General features: G+C 44.8%; 1 protein-coding gene across 1 annotated transcript in view; it reads right to left on the bottom strand.

The window, feature by feature from the left end:
- Nucleotides 1–13,501, bottom strand: part of IFIH1 (interferon induced with helicase C domain 1) — a 40,949-nt gene extending 27,448 nt beyond the window's left edge. The window contains exons 1-4 of the mRNA XM_073647053.1: nt 12,895–13,501; nt 6,533–6,692; nt 5,001–5,162; nt 1,569–1,625 (exon numbers count right to left, since the gene is read on the bottom strand). Of these exons, the coding sequence (XP_073503154.1) occupies nt 1,569–1,625; nt 5,001–5,162; nt 6,533–6,692; nt 12,895–13,335 (820 nt within the window). The 5' untranslated portion in view covers nt 13,336–13,501. The remainder of the gene's footprint in view (nt 1–1,568; nt 1,626–5,000; nt 5,163–6,532; nt 6,693–12,894) is intronic.
- Between the last annotated feature and the right edge of the window lie 3,889 nt (nt 13,502–17,390).

Below are 17,390 nucleotides of genomic sequence, written 5' to 3'. Positions count from 1 at the left end.
TTTATTTTTGATTTGCACTTCACATGCAATAAGATGAAGATGTAAAATATGTTTATTAACCATCTGATCCTTTAAAGTAATTTATCGCAAGTAGAAAAAATCTAGCAGAAAACATTGCGTCATGGATCACTTTGTAAAACAACTGATTAGAAGATTGATGAAGATTTATAGTGTGGTGTAATTGAGCTGGGAAGCTAAAGTTACATCCTGAGCTAAAAGAAGATTTGGAACAGTTTAGAAATGTTTTTCTTCTAGTATTATAATTATTATTATTTTGTTAATGTCTAGTTATCATTTGCCCAGAACACAGTGTGGTGCAGTGAATAGGGAATGATGCAATCAAATTGTGCATGCTGTGGATAAGTGGTATACGAGTTTAGTTATGATACTGATGCATCATATCACATAATAATGAAAATAAAATATATGATGGCAAGGGACAAGTAAAGATCTGGTTACACAAAGCGATCTGTAATAAAGAGTGTCAGCAGAAAATTACTTTTCAAACCAAGCACTGATGCTCAGTGCACCCTTGGTGTGGCCAAAGGGTTCAGTGCATCTTCCCTCCTACTTATTTTCCATGAGCTGCCGACCAGTCTGGGCACTGCAATGTGTTATACGGCCGTCTGACTGTGCCCTTAAAAGGATTTTTCCCACAATAGAAGATGGCATATTACTAGGTTATGACATCACTTAGGCTCTGTTCTGCCTTGTGGTTTCTGTGAAAAATGGAAACTACGAGGCAGAAGCTGGTCCACTGTATGACCCTCATGCCATTTAAAGGGAATCTCTCAGCAGGTTTTTGCTACCTCATATGAGAGCAGCCTGATGAAGGTAAAGAGAAGCTGAATCCAATGATGTATCACTTAGTTTACTGGGTGCAGCCATTCTGACACAATCAGAGTTTTTAGATTTAGAATGAAGCAGAGCTGAGAAAGCTAACACCGCCCACACCAAGCTCTCTGTGTGCAAAGTCCATAGACAGTGAGCTGCTTATCACAGGAGGGGGCGTTTCCGGACTAGTCCATCATTTTTAATCTCTTAGTGATAAATCCTTCACAGTTAGTAAACAACAGCATGCACTTTGACAAGTGACACATCCCTGAATTCTGCGTTTCAACCTCTATCTCCTGCTGTCTTTAGATTACATAGCAACAACCCGCTGACAGATTCCCTTTAAGTGAAAGAATATTGCTGTATGCTATACTATTCTTCCTATGATATAGGATGGAATCTGCAATGGAGTCTTCTAAGTGAGTCTCCAATGCCGAAGTGAATATCACATTGCTGATCAATGGGGTCCAACTACCAGGACTCCCTCAGTCCTTAGAAGTAAGGGGCTGCAACACTAGGTAAGCTCTGCTGTCCCTTCACTGTATTTGCTGGCACAGAGATGCAGTACAATCTCAGTAGGTCGCCCTCGTATTGGGGTAAATTCATAGATCTATATATATTTATCATTGATAACTATAAACCTTCATAGCTTTCTTCTGCCCTTACCACAACATCTAACATAGTTTGAACTGGTTGAACAATGGAAACATCAATGCATTACTATTAAGTTTTACCAGGTTCCCTGCAGCGCTCGGGGCTTTCGATGGACTTGTTTAGACTTGCATCCAAATCTAAAACAAACAAAAAAATCGTTTAATTGCAAATTAAAAAAAAAAAGCATAACACACAAGAGCAAGCCTGAGATTAAAGGGGTTTTCCCACGAACAAAAGTTGATTTTAATCAATAGATCTTGGAATAATAATAATTTCCACAATTGGATGTGTTTAAATAAAATGTTCCTGTGCTGAGATAATCTTATAAATGTGCCCCGCTGTGTACTGTGTAATGACTGTGTCTGACCGTGCAGGAACATGGTCTGATCATACCACATCTCCTGGGCAGGAGAGAAAGCAAAAGAGTATACAGACATTACAGCAGGGGATCACAAATGAAGCTTTCTTTGAAGTTAAACATTGTTTAAAAATAGATGGGGAAATATTTTATCTCACAGAAAGAATCAGCTGTAATCCCGTGCTGTCCTGTCTGTAGACTCTTTTGCTTCCCCTCCCCTGCCCAGGAGATGTGGTATGATCAGACCATGTTCCTGCACGGTCAGACACAGCCATTACACAGTACACAGCAGGGGCACATTTATAAGATTATCTCAGCACAGGAACATTTTATTTACACACATCCAATTGTAGAACTTATTATTATTCCAAGATCTATTGATTAAAATGAACTTTTGTTCGTGGGAAAACCCCTTTACCTTCAGGGAGGGGTGCATTTAGTTTCTGCTTTGCGTCAGTTGAGATGGGAGAGGTTTTCTATGTTCCCAAGTTCTGTCCCCTTTTTCTAAAATCTTTGTTTCTTAATTCTTGTTGCCCTACAGTCAAGAAATCCGAAAACAGGGAGAAAACATGGAAAAGTTGGAAAAATACAGAAGAATTTATTTAAAGTTTCTAATGTAATTACAAACAGCATTCCATCAGAGGAGGATAACACGGATAAGTTTTCAATGTTTTTTTTTATTTTTAAACTTTTAGTTTTTTCTTTAACGTTAAAGGGAACCTGTCAGTCACTTGTTTAAAGATCCGGTAGGGGGACTATAGTGAGAGACCTGACTAATCCGGCGCTGTCCTTGGCTGGCTTCTCCCTGCTCCGCTCTAGTTGATTGACAGGTCTCTCCCATTTGTGTATACAGGGAAAAGGCTGTCAATCACCTGGTGCTACTCATCTGGCAGGACTAGGATGCAACACAGATTGCATCGATTTGCTTTCTGCTTTTTTCTCTGGCCCATAGACTATAATGGGTTTCCATGAAAAAGACAGATTGGACAGGTACAAGAAAATTGGACTGGTGAAATTGGCTACTCCAGAATTTAGTAAATGTGCTAAAGTAACAGAGCATTAGATGCATTCTGACTTCAGTTTGGATATAGTTTGATACCAGTTTGCTGATCTTATGATCTACATTGTTTCTTTAGGAGCTTTCTACAGATATCTTCATTGTAAAGCAAGTAGACTGGATGTGCAAAAACACTATATAACAGCTACGTACAAGTTCCGGTGATAAGGGGCCGTATTACAGCCCCCAAAGCTCAGGTTTCCTCCGATCTTATATAGACATTTTTTTTCCTGTTGGCTCCTCTTGTATAAACTATACTCAGTATAAAGACGCATGATAGCAGCACCCTCTGCTGGTACATTTGTGATATTTCTACTGATTTAATTAACTTTATTTATAAAGTATCTGTTACGTTATCTCCACAGTATCACACATCTAATATCCCTATGTCAAGCTCTGTGCACACCTTTATTCACAGCCTCTGTCATAAAATATAACTTTATATAAGGCAATTGAGCAAAGTACTAACACCAATAATCACCTGTTCAGACACTTGCTGTCTCAGCGAGGTCACTCTGGTGGGACCGGTCTTCTGGTCCAGTAGTGGTGACGTGATGTAAATAGCAGAATCACCACTGAGTCATTCAGATAATATACAGTAGACGCCATTGCAGGGGTTTAAAGGGAACCTGTCATCTTGTGAAATGCTGTGTAAGTAGCACTTAAATCATGCCTTGCTGCCTTACTGATACAGTGGCTGCAGGGAAAAAAAGAAGTTTCATTCCCCCCTGTACCTGCTCGCTTCTAGTTATAGGGTGGTGCAGGGAGCTGTTACAGTCATCACTCACTATTCAGTGAGTTCATCTGTAATCACTCCCTGGCAGTTTGATTGGCAGCCTGCAGAGTATGTGTGTAGTATGTGTATGTAGCGTGGGTGTGCAGTATGTGTATGTAGCGTATGTGTGCAGCATGTATGTGCAGCATGTGTGTGCTGTATGCATTTGCAGTCTATGTGTGCAGTATATGTGTGCAGCATGTGTGTGCTGTATCTATGTGCAGTATATGTATGCAGCGTTTGTGTGCTGCATGTGTGTGCAGCATGTGTGTACAGTATATGTGAGCAGAACAGGCTGTTAATCAATATGCAGGGGAGTGATTACACAGTATAGTGCACAGTGACTGTAATATCTCACTGCACCACCCCGAAGACTGGAAACGAGCAGCTACAGGGCGGATATAAGTTCATTGCTCATTTTCTCCCTGTAGCTGCTGCTTCAGTAAGCCTGCTAATCAGGATTTAAGCTATTTACCTGCAGATTACCCCTATATCTGTAGGTAATTAGCGTCTCTGGAGGTGACAGGTTGCCTTTAAACAGGTGAGTATTGAATATTTTATTTTATTGACTTTCCTAAACATATACCAACTTTGTTAGATTCTGGACAACCCATTTAAGCAAGAAATACAACCCCCATGTTTGTAGTTTTCCAGAAATTTTCATTTGCTGATAGTGGCGGTGCCCTCTGCACATACATAGAGGGAGACCTGTCAGTCAAGGAGAGTGGGGCAGGGGGTAGACTGTGTTGGGATAGTGGTTGAAGTCTCATAGTCCCTGGCCGACCTTTCAAATTATCACAGAAATGTGCAACGTTTCAGAATAAAACATACACAGCTGCCAAAACGCATCAATCTCCTATCAGGTTCCTTTAAAAAGTAACTTAGCCTTAGCCAGATAAGACTAAAAAAGTTGTTCCTCAAACCTTTAGGATCTCAGCTTCTTCTTATTCTAGGTATTGTACACAATGTTATTTACATATATATATATATACTGCTTCAGTGCATCTACAACTTCACAAAATTCTACCGTTTCATATATCCTATGCATTTCTATGTGACATTACAGATTACAACAAGCACTATTTGAAAGTCTGATGTCTGATCCTCAGGTCATCAAATATTGCTTTCCATCTGCCCACTCTTTTTTGATGGCCCACTGTCTGCATTGGAGCTGTGTACTCAAAACGGTAGAATATTTGTAATTTTTAGAGTTGCTTCATTTTTTTTTGGATGCACAAGAGCAATAATCATGGATGCAAAAAAAGCAGCTAAGCTGTAGTGGTCTAATTAATGTGTGTCCGTATGTATCACCCATCACTTACCTGACTGACCAGAGCAGTCGAAATATGATGCTTCCGATATGCTGCTCTCGCCTGTCACATCATGGCTGTCATTCTGATGGTCTGTCACTTCCAAATTCACACTGTCATCTAGACCATTGCTTTTTTGCTCTGCATGGGCAGCTTTAATTTCCTTAATCCCCTCTGATAACAAAGCAATATGATTGTTAAAGATGGTAGTGAAAATGATTCATGGACTGACCGGTGGATATAGGAAATATGGGTTGAATGTAAGACCCACCGTCATCTGAAATGAGGGGTTAATAAGGCAGCAAATGTGTCTGCAATATATCATATGTAATAAATCAGTCCCCAGTATGTTATAGACTTATCTTACAATTAAACATTTGATTGACAGTGTATTCCCTGAGGGTGCATGACACCAGGAAACAAAGGGGTAAAGTTTCTCCTTGTGGAGAGTGACATGCCAAGCCTGGCTTGCCAATGTGAAGAGACTTTTAATCCTTTTCCTCTGGGAAATTAAAATATGCAAATTGCCTCTTCAGAAAGGAAGAGGACTAGAACTTTAGTGCTACCTATTGGAAGTAGAAATCCTAAAAGTCAATATCGACCCTTTAACGAGCCTTGTCATATGACTTAGGATAAAAGCGAAACCAGAATCTCAATTTGCTGACACTGTGTTTCGGCGTGCTGTCCCTCATCTGTGCAAAGTGTGAGATCTCGTTCGGCTAGGTGAATGGCATCTGACTGGGATCTAAGGGGTAACGTTTCTCCTTGTGGAGAGTGACATGCCAAGCCTGGCTTGCCAATGTGAGGAGACTTCTAGCCCTCTTCTTCTCTGAAGAGGTCATTTGCATATTTAATTTCCCAGAGGAGCATTGCAAGGCTTAAAAGTCTCCTCACATTGGCATGTCACTCTCCACAAGGAGAAACGTTACCCTTTGGATCCCGGTCAGACGCGTCTCACCTAGCCAAACAAGATGTCACATTTTGTACTGATGAGGGGCAGCACCCCGAAACACAGTGTCTGCAAACTGAGATTCTGGTTTGGCTTTTATCCTAGGTCATGTGGCAAAGCTCATTAAAGAGTTGATATTGATCGCTACTTCCAATAGGTGGCACTAGAGTTCTAGTCCTCTTCCTCTCTGAAGAGGCAATTTGCATACCAGAAAACAAAGAAATGCAAACTGAGAATCCCTGTTTCGTGCTCCACTCCTTCTGGTCCTGCAAGCACCTAGCCATCGGGAACGCTCCAAAAAAAAAAGGGGGAGACTTCCCGGAGAGCTGGAAAATCTCTCAGGAACTGGGAAACCTTTTCTAAATGGTTTCTTGCTCGTAACGCCAGATGCTCCATCATTACAAGAAGCTCCGGAGCCCAAACAAATTTTTAGAGAAAGGAAAATGGCTTCAGAAGGTTGCAGTGGAGGTTTGCAAAAGTACCAGTCGCATCTATGCTTTGGTGGTGACCACACAGGCACTGTGCACATAACTTGTTGTGGTTAAGATTAGCGTCAGTCCATGATATGGCTAAGATAAGAAAACCAGTAAGTTACCTATAAATTCCTCATATGTGCCTCCTGTCAACTCTTCAATAAGCGTTTTTTTTCCCAGGTCATGTAACACACCCACAAAATGCTGAAACCAATCCTTCTTCTTAGTAATCCTGCTGAGAAGTTCCCGGTTGGCATCAAAGGGATTGATAATTCCGTTTATCTTAAAAAAATAAAGTAACAGTAATACACATATCACAGGGGACTCAAAAACTTAATTCACTCAAAAAAAGCGTAATGGGGGATGTCCCAGATCAGATAAAATTGGAACCAAGACAAGAAATGCTGTAAAAAATCATTACTTACCTGAAGCCCCTGACGCTCCAGCTCTGCCTCGCTCCGATAGTTTTTGTGCACAGGACTGTGGCGGTGACATCCCGTGTACAACACGTGAGCGCTGCAGCCAGTCACTGGCCTCAGTGGTTTCATGTTATCTAATTATCTGGGTATTGATTGTCCAATAAAGCACTGCAACAGTGTTGTTTTAGCAAACAGTATGGGTTTTAGAGACTGAGTGAGGCCACTTGATGTGTCTTGGTGCCATATTACAAGTTTTCTATAAACTGGAGGGACTTTTTAAAAAAACACAGTGTGTGAGCCAAAATTTTAATCCCAATTACGTCATTGTGCAGGCGACCATTCATTACATGGTCAAACATTGGTTTGAACAGTCGCCATTTAAAGAGGTTGTCTATTACTATTATGTAGCGCCCCGAGGGTTCGGCCGCTACAGGGGTATTGCACCTCTGCCAGAGGTGTGGTATTCCACTCCTGGGTAAGGATGGAGTGTGGACCAGGGCTCAGTAGGCTGCATACAGCACACTCACCCCATTTCTGAGGGACAGCTCAACGGTGCTCCCACTAGACAGAAGTGCAGGCACGACCAACTATGTCCCTGTCTGGAGTGGGGAGGGGGGTGGAACACCCAGTGCTGTAGGGGCAGATAGGGGTTGGTTCCTGAGCGTAGGAAGGAGCCCATTAGTTGCTGGTCACCTGGGCTCATGGTCAGAGGGAGGTATATAAGGTGGGCACCATCTTAGTTCTGAGAGTAGAAGAAGAGAAGTCCAGTCAGAGAAGACAGGGAGCAGAGGCTCTGTAGGAGCTTTGCTCAGAGGCAGGCCTAGAGAAAAGGCCAGAGCCTGAGAGGAGAAGGAGAAGTGGGCCTGGAGAAGAGGCCAAGGGAAGGAGGAGAAGACAGAACAGGAAAGAAGGAGAAGAGAGAGAAACAGAAGGGCTCAGGAACAAGAAGGTGGAAGGGACCCTAAGAACCCACGAGAATCCAGGGTGAAGGGTCAGGCAGATTAAGGGTGCCGGATCCCAAGTTGGTGGAGGAGAAACTACCCTCAGCCAAAGACCGGACGTCGTGATCATTTATTGGTGCGACACCTCATCAAACCTGCTAGGAAGGCACCATATAGGACAGTGGAGGACGGGGCCCACGTTTAACCGCACAAGTCCGCGGCAGCTGGACAAAAGTGGGTCACTGGTGAGGCAGGCCAGAGAAAGGACAAAAGTGGGTCTTGAGCCATACTCCTGAACTGCCTGGGAGTTGACCGAGCCCCTCACCTGGTGAACGCCGCACGGCTCGGGCAGTCATTCCCTGCAGAAGTGACTTGGATATTAACCGTGAGTAAAGACCCTGGACTTCAGTACGTTGTCTGTGTGCTTTTTCGCCCCTCCGGCACTACCGGTACTGGGACTCTCACCACCACCACTCCCACCATCCACTACACTGCCCTGGGGCCACACTCTTCCCGTGGGGAGTCACACTACCCCAGCTGCACACCTCATCAGCCCCAGCGGTCTGCATGCAGCGGCGGTTCCTAATAACCGCAATCCACGGGTGGCGTAGTCGGACATCACCTAAAACATCTAAAAGACTGCCACTGGTCTGACCACCCTGAGCCACGGGATCGGGCCGCCACTACTACCCCCATCGTCTCCTTACTGCCCGGTTCCGAGTGCCCCACGGCCCAGGGGGCGAGTCAATTACATTGGTGACCTATCCTTAGGATAGGTCATCAATGTCTAATTGGCCGGGTCCGACACCTGGCACTCCCTGCCGATCAGTTGTTATCGGAGTCGGCGGTGGCCGCCAGCAGGAAGTACCCACTTGCCGAGCTGCTCCGTCTTCTGGTAGTGGCCGGGTCAGGATACTCTACATCCACCTCCTATTCAAATCAATAGGAGGCGGATGTGCAGTACCCTGCGGCAGCATTACAAGTAGATGCAGCAGCTTGACGAGTGAGTGCTTCCCGCCGGTGGCCACTGTCGACTCCGATAACAGCTGATCGGCGGAGGTACCGGGTATCGGACCCTGGACAATCAGACATTGATGACCTATCCTAAGGATAGGCCCTCAGTGATAATGTAGTGGACAACATCTTTTATGCTTCTTTACCGGGGCTTAGAGAAGCTGCTCTCGTTACCATCTTCTGATCACCGCACCAGCTAAAAAGAGGTGGCATTTGGGAGACAACCAATGCTATTCTGTTTCTTGGAAAATTGGTAATAAAATATGGTCCCTAGTACTGTCTCCATAGGGGTTTACCTCTCAGTCTTCTTACAATTTTCAACTTGTATTATTACATAAATAAGAAGGAAACTCGCTGAAAACCTTTGCTAAAAGATATTTAGCCCCAAAATGTATTTGACCAAGAAATTACTGTATAGAATAATCAATTTGATGGCAAAGAGTGACTCTAAAGGCCCCGTCACACTTAGCGACGCTACAGCGATCCCGACAACGATACGACCTGTCAGGGATCGTTGCTGCGTCGCTATGTGATCGCTGGTGAGCTGTCAAACAGGCCGACTCACCAGCGATCAGGGGAGCAGCGACATTGTGGGAAGAATCTTTCCACGATGTCCTGCTCCTGGCTACCAGCCTGCTGAAGCAGGAGCAGGCTGGTAACCATGATAAACATCGGGTTACTAGGGGCACACGCGCACCTAGTAACCAGCTGTTTATCATGGTTACCACTCTGCTACGGTCAGCGGGAGGTTACTGCTCACGTAGCAGAGTGGTAACCATGATAAACAGCGGGTTACTAAGTGCGCCCCTAGTAACCCGCTGTTTATCATGGTTACCAGCCTGATCGCTGGTCCTCCTGGTCACACACAGCGATGTGTGCTGACCAGCGGGAGGGCAAAGACCAAAAAATGGTCCAGGACATTCTGCAGCGATCAGCGACCTCACAGCAGGGGCCTGATCGCTGCAAAGTGTCACACATAGCGACATCGCTGGTGAGGTCGCTGTTGCGTCACCAAAACCGTGACACAGCAGCGATCTTGCTATGTGAGACGGGGGCTTAAGGACCAAGCTGTGTCGACAGTATCGCCACCCGGGGTTGCCAACCATCCAGAAATTTGAGGACAGCCCGTAAAAATAATTTCTGTAAAAAAAATTTGAGGCTTCCGTGATTATTTTTGAAGCCGGAGAATTTATACAGATTATTTTGTCTGTTATTATTATTTTAGAGTTGACAGTGAATGCAGCTGATGTCTTCATATCAGGATTCTGGGCTGTAGACATGGATCACTTAGTCTTATTGATTTATTATGGTTTTCTAATGTGTCCGTAAAAAATATTGTCTGTCCGTGAATTTTTGATAAACTCAAGTTGGCAACCCTGCCCCGCCACACGTCTTGTGTGTTGCCGTGTTGCTCAAACTAAAGATTTTTTTCTGCTTACTGTAAAAAGCCAACTTTTGTGTTTCCTAAATGTATGTGGCTTTACTGAGTATTGAACGCAATACAGAAGTCTAGAATAACAAATTTATTTGCAAACAGCAGCATCTGCTGGTCATGGAGGATAATACCATATGTAAAAAAAAAAAGAACAAAAAAAACATGCAAACTAATAGTACTGCAATAATTCAAGTTTTAAAGATATCCCACTGCTTATATGGTAACACGGCATATGGACATCATAATGGAGGACCCCTGTTTGAGACTCCCTTCCATAATCCAGAAAGAAGAGTCACTTGGTACAATCGGCTCCTGTTGTGGTGGGCTTTTTACATGATGATTAGAGATGAGCAAATCGAATTTGCCTTGAATTCTACAAAGAATTTGGATTTGCCTGAATCCATTTTTTTTTTGTGATTCGCTTTGAATGAATCCAGCAAAAAGGTCATTAACCATTGGCTGTCACTTTGCTCAATGTGACATGCAGAAGTAGTGCTGTTGCAGAGTGTGACATGCAGAAGTAGTGCTGTTGCTTTAAAAGCATTCAGCAACTATTAGAAGTAGCACAAGCACATGGGACAGGAAGTGTTGTGATCCAGAAGCATCCAGCAACTAGAGGGGTTAACACAGTCACAGGAGAAGGGGAGTGTTTTAGCAGAGCCCCAGAGGGATTGTGGGGAAGTTGTTTACTTTCTGGCTGATGCCAAAGAGAAAGGTGGTGTATGTGTATGTTCTGTATCTCATAGATGTTCCCCTGCAAGTGAAAAGGATTCAAGTGAGGAGTGAAGCTAAGCACAGGTCAGGTAGAGTTTCTGAACTAACAGTGCAGAGTATTGTCAGGCAGAAAGATAAGGACTTGAAGAAATGGTGTCACAGGGATAATCTTCCTTAGTAAACCCTCCCCCCTCCTCCATCTCACTGTGCTGTAAAGAATGCTGTGTTCATTAATGTGCCTTTGCATTAGAACTGTGCTGTCCTGTACTACTGGGAAGACTGTGAACCGCTGTGCTGCTAAGGAAACTGTACTGTTTGTCACTGGAGCCTGTTGCTCATAAGACGTAACTTGCACTGGATGTGTGGCTTCTTATTAAATGCTACTGTTCTACCGTTTATGAGGACTCTTGTCAAGTGTGTCTGGTCAGCAAGTGAAACAACCTACGTGTCTGTGCCTGAGGGTTAATACCCCTGTGTGCCTGAGAGAAGCTGCAGCACATGGTCTATGGTCGCCCTGAGTAACGGTTCCCCCAGGATTCCAAAGAATTCATGTAACCTGTCTCGCCCCTGTCTGAACCTAGCGGCGTGCGTGTAACATCCAGTTCCTTGCTGGTTACCTCTGGCTCCGGACTCTGGTCTTCATGTCACGTAATACCCTTTTCTGCATCTTCTTTCACAACGCTGATGGTTTCCACGGGTCCTCAGGTGACATACATCAATAATGTCTCAGGCAATGCACATCGTGATATCATAACATGTACACCCGAGGCCTACTCAGGATGTTGCCTGCCATGAAAACTAGAAGAGACCGGAGTCAGAGGGAGCCAGTGGAAAACCAGGTGGGGAGGAGCTGCCATGAAGACCAGAAGAGACAGGTGAGTGGCGAGGAGAGTATACTATTTTTTTTTTTTACAAACCCTACATTTTCCAGACCACAAAGTACAGTAATCCTCACTTATTTAATGCAAAACAAAATTCCTGACCAAATTAAATTTTTTGCAGATCCACTCATCAGTTATAACAATTCATCTGATTTGTCGCCATGTAACTTTACATTTCCACTGCAGCAGCAGAAATGCCTATCCGGTCACAGCATCCCCTGGCAGAATGAGTTGTTTGCCAGACTTGCTGGGAGCTGGACCCAAGACAATCAGTTTACTAGCCTGAAGGGGTGTCAGATCAGGCATATATGACCCTGATTCATCAAGACCAGCAACTTTCTGAGGGTGATGAGAGGGTGTGTTGGAGTCAGACACTTTTGCTTCATTAAGAGTGCGCCTTATCAGAAATCTTACTCTAGTCCCTAACTGGTGTAAAATTTCTGGTGTAAGGAACGCCACAGCTCATCATGAAGTAGACAGACTGTAGCATCATGATGTGGAGGCGCGTCACAACTCTGCAGAACTTTTAAGCAAAAATTTAGCAACTTTTCAAAGAAATTTACACCAGAACTCTGGCTAAATTGCTTTGATAAATCGGGTCAATAGGTTTCATATACAGGAGTTCCCTCCTGTCAGAGTCAGAGATCAGCTGCAGCCCTGACTTCCTTTTCATGTTCAATCCTACAAAGGTGGGGACAGTGACGCCAGCGCTGATTGGGCACCAGGGACCACGTGTAAGTCCACCACACCAGAGCTCTGGGTCAGCGAGTGCCAACACCGCTGGTACGGCGCCAGCACAGGAGGTGAGTATATGTTTTTTATTTTATCGGGGCCAAACATTTAGTTCAAGAAGGGGTTGTCCTAGTAGTGGACCACCCCTTGAATGTTAACCGATATAGCTTCCTTTAAAGATCTTGTGACTCAGCTTTTATAGAATCCTGAAAGGAAAATATGTCAAGCAACACCGTAACAAAGGATATTTTGCTTTAAAACATGGCAGATCCTGCCTTCTCCATATAGCTTTGCACAACAGGACAATAGCTCTAAATTTCTCTAATTTAAAATGTTACAAAAACTTACAATGGCGGCATCCTCAATGGAGCATATCTTTTTGTTGAGGCACTTTGGAGTCATCTCTGTAGGTACCATCTTTTCAATCAGCTGTGGACAGAGTAAAGAAATCAGCTCCTTACAGTGGTCTTGCTTGACCTCTTCCTCGGCGGACGGTAACTTTCCAGGGCTCAGGTACAACTCCGCTTGGTGGCATTCTGCCGCCCTGAGAGCGTTGACAAGCTCGGCGAACCAACCACGCACCCTGGGTTCTCTTAGGATCCGATCTAGGAGCATTCTGGCCGCCTCTTGGTGCTCGGCCGCAGCTTTGGCTTTTAATGTTTCCTTAAACTCCTGATCCAGACTGAGCATGTTGTCCAGCACCGGTATCACCTGGATAAGGCTGCAGATCCTAGGTCTGAACATTTGTATCATGTAGACATGGATTTCCTCACTATTATCTGGCTCCATGGTTGCAATAATGTGGCTAGCGTCTCTAAAGTGTATAGGATAGAATAAAAAAATTCTGCCTTCTCTGCAGCTAGGAGGAAAGTCCAATCAAATGCCTCTGCCGCAGTGTCGTAGACTCTGTTCCTGATGTCCCAGCCCCCGTCTTATATAGGAAGCAGGAGGCTGATTTTCAGTTTCGTTTCTCCGTTCCATTATATTACAAGTCCTAAGTCCTGCCCTGTAGCTCTCAGCTGGGGTTTTCACTAACTGCAGCGTCACGAGATGGAAACTAAAACTGCCTCTGATTGTAGGAAAGAAATAAGTTTCTGTTCTGATCCATAGACATTCCCCCGATTATGAATGCAGCATTGCTTAATGAAAAGATCTTAACCCTCAACTGGTGAGGTGGGGTTTGCCACACCCCAGGGAATTTTTGTTCGGCTGCCACTCATTGAAAAATGCTGGTATGAGGATACGTGTCTCACTAGCTTCCATCCATTTGAGGGTGTCAAAAATGTTGTTATACTCATGTGTAATCAATCGCCAATAAGAAAACGATTAAAACAAACGTGATCTTTGCATTTTCTGTAAAAATAAGAGATTTCTAAACACTGAGGTATAGGAAACCCCACATCACCAGTTGCGTGACAAAAACTCCACCTCACCAGCTGAGGGTTACATTTTCTAATATAATTTAGGTATGAAGTCCTTACAATCTTCAAGACCAACTTCTTCTGTGATGGACACAAGGCTTCCGTTTCTTAAACGGACCTCAATTCATCTAAATACCCTTCACATAATACTAGTATTTAGAATTGAGCAATTCGATTTGTGCTGCCCCGGTCCGGTGTTCAGTCCGGACCTCTGTAAAAACTGCTTAAGGCTATGTGCCCACGATGCAGAAATGAAGCAGAAAATTTCTGCAGCATTTGGCTGTGTGCCCACGTAGCGTTTTTCAAGCGTTTATGCTGCGGAATTTCCGCAGCGGAAATGCTTGTTAAACGCTAGGTAATCCGCACCCCATGGTCCCCAAGGGGATTCCGCATGTTCTATGCACATGCTGCGGATTTTTCCGCAGCGTTTATGCTGCGTACAAAAATCCGCAGCATGTGATTTAATTTTGCGGAAGTGCAGCAGAACTCCCGCCATTGACTTGCATTGAGACGCACAGAAACCGCGACTGTACATTTTTACAAGCGGCTTCTATGCGTCTCTATGTGCGGATGGTACCCAGTTCTGGAGGAGAGGAGACTCTCATCCAGACCTGGGTACCATTGTACCTGTAAAAAAAAAAGAATAAAATAACAAATAAAGTTTATACTCACCTGTCTGGCGTCTTCTCTCTAAATGCCGGCATCGCTTGAGGACCTGCGGTGACGTCACAGTCATGTGACCGCAGGCCCTTCACCGCTCTGTCTCGCGATATGCCGGCAGCCGGAAACCAGCCAGGAAGCAGCGCTGCAGCCACGCCGGGGCCTCGGGGGTGAGTATAGCTTTATTTGTTTTAATTTTTACGGTTCACACTGTATAAATTCATGCTGTTTGCATGGATTTATACAGTGTGACCTAGTTGTCAAGCACTTTCCAAGTGATGCTATCGCCTGGAAAGCGCTTGTCATCTGCATGCAGAAACGCATGTGAATCCGCATGTATTCTGCAGGAAAAACGCATGCACAATCTGCATGCGTTTTTTTCTGCCAGGGAGATGCAGAAATGCTGCAGAAATTTTCTGCTTCATTTCTTCATCGTGGGCACATAGCCTTTCTGCATCTCCCTGGCAGAAAAAAACGCATGCAGATTGTGCATGCGTTTTTCCTGCAGAATACATGCGGATTCACATGCGTTTCTGCATGCAGATGACAAGCGCTTTCCAGGCGATAGCATCACTTGGAAAGTGCTTGACAACTAGGTCACACTATATAAATCCATGCAAACGGCATGGATTTATACAGTGTGAACCGTAAAAATGAAAACAAATAAAGCTATACTCACTCCCGATGTCCCGGCGTGGCTGCAGCGCTGCTTCCTGGCTGGTTCCTGGCTGCCGGCATATCGCGAGACAGAGCGGTGAAGGGCCTGCGGTCACATGACTGTGACGTCACCACAGGTCCTCAAGCGATGCCGGCATTCAGAGACAAGCCGCCGGACAGGTGAATATAAACTTTATTTGTTATTTTATTCTTTTTTTACAGGTACAATGGTACCCAGGTCTGGATGAGAGTCTCCTCTCCTCCAGAACTGGGTACCATCCGCACATAGAGACGCATAGAAGCCGCTTGTAAAAATGTACAGTCGCGGTTTCTATGCATCTCAATGCAAGTCAATGGCGGGAGTTCCGCTGCGCTTCCGCAAAATGAAATGACATGCTGCGGATTTTTGTACGCAGCATAAACGCTGCGGAAAAATCCGCAGCATGTGCATAGAACATGCAGAATCCCCTTGGGGACCATGGGGTGCGGATTACCTAGCGTTTCACAAGCGTTTCCGCTGCGGAAATTCCGCAGCATAAACGCTTGAAAAACGCTACGTGGGCACACAGCCTTACCCTTCTGCAAGAAGTGCAATGTGCAAGATGGAGTTAATCTATATTGTCCTGCCTTCAGATGATAGTGAATGTGGAAGCGGTCTCTGACCAGTCTCAACAAAAATGTGACAACCTTGGCTTCAACCTAATAATTAGAGATGAGAAAATCTTGTGAAATTCAAAATCACCAGCTTTGCCAAGTTTCTCCCAAAAATTTGACGGCAAATAGCAAGTATTACAAATTCTAAGGCTATGTGCCCACGTTGCGGAAATGAAGCAGAAAATTTCTGCTTCATTTCCGCTTGTCCTCTCCCGGAAAAACGCATGCGGAATTCCGCACGCGTTTATTGCGCGTTTATCGCGCGTTTTCCACATGCGGAATTGCCTTGCGTTTTTAATGCATTGCACAAGGCAATTCCGCATGTGGAAACGCAAAATTAATGGACATGCTGCGGATTTTTGAACGCAGCATAAACGCTGCGGAAAAATACGCAGCATGGGCATAGAACTTGCGGATTCTCATTGGGGACAATGGGATGCGGATTACCAAGCGTTTTACAAGCGTTTCCGCTGCGGAAAATCCGCAGCAAAAACGCTTGTAATCCGCAACGTGGGCACGCAGCCTTAAAAAAGATGTGCGACGCTCTGAGGTTTCTTAAGACTGAATCCAACCCCTTTTAAACTCTTTAACACAAACACAGCCTTAGTAATGTCAAAGTGACCTCCATATATATGGCTATGAGATAATGGATGGTAACCATTTTTCACTGCTGAGCTGTTACACACTATCTGTACAGTTTCTTCAGTGGTTTATGGTTTTCTCTCTCTATCTCTATGGCTAAGCTGTGACATCCTCTCACTATCCAGAAACTCCCCAAAATGGCTGCTGCATTCCCTGCCTCTGCTTTTATACCGGCTATGATAGTCCCACATCATTAGCTGTGATATAGCATGTGATGTGGAAGCTGCCAGTGACATGAAAATATGTTTATTATGCTCTAATGCGTGGGTGGGGAACTCCTGGGGACCACAGAGCTCTGGCCAGCAGCTGCGTTTTGCCGGCTGACGGCCCTTTAAACTTGCCCTCCACTTGCACTGCACGCACGCAGCGTTCACTACTGAACACTGTGTACACATGCATTGATGGATTATGTCCTCGAACTGGCACTGGCGAGCATGAGGACATACTTTGTAGGCGGAGTTAACAAGTGATGCGCTCCGGTCCCACAGAGGAAGAGAGCAGCGGCAGCCCCATTGTCCCCAGTGATGTCTATGACCCCAGCCCTCCACAATGATGTATATGCCTCCCAGCTTTCCCTGTGATGCCTATGCCTCCCCAGTGATGTATATGCCTCCCAGCCCTCCCTAGTGATGTCGATACCCCCAGCCCCCCTCAGTGATTTATATAACCCCCAGCCCTCCCCAGTGATGTCTGTGCCCTCCCCAGTGATGTATATGTCTTCCAGCCCTCCCCAGTGAAGTCTATGCCACAGCCCTCCCCAGTGATGTATATGACCCCCGTGATGTATATGATCACCAGCCCTCCCCAGTG

The sequence above is a fragment of the Phyllobates terribilis genome, unplaced genomic scaffold, assembly GCF_046119375.1.
Source record: "Phyllobates terribilis strain yellow unplaced genomic scaffold, ASM4611937v1 Scaffold_9__5_contigs__length_417890890, whole genome shotgun sequence".
NCBI classification, from domain to species: domain Eukaryota; kingdom Metazoa; phylum Chordata; class Amphibia; order Anura; family Dendrobatidae; genus Phyllobates; species Phyllobates terribilis.
This window is presented reverse-complemented; position numbering and strand designations above follow the sequence as displayed.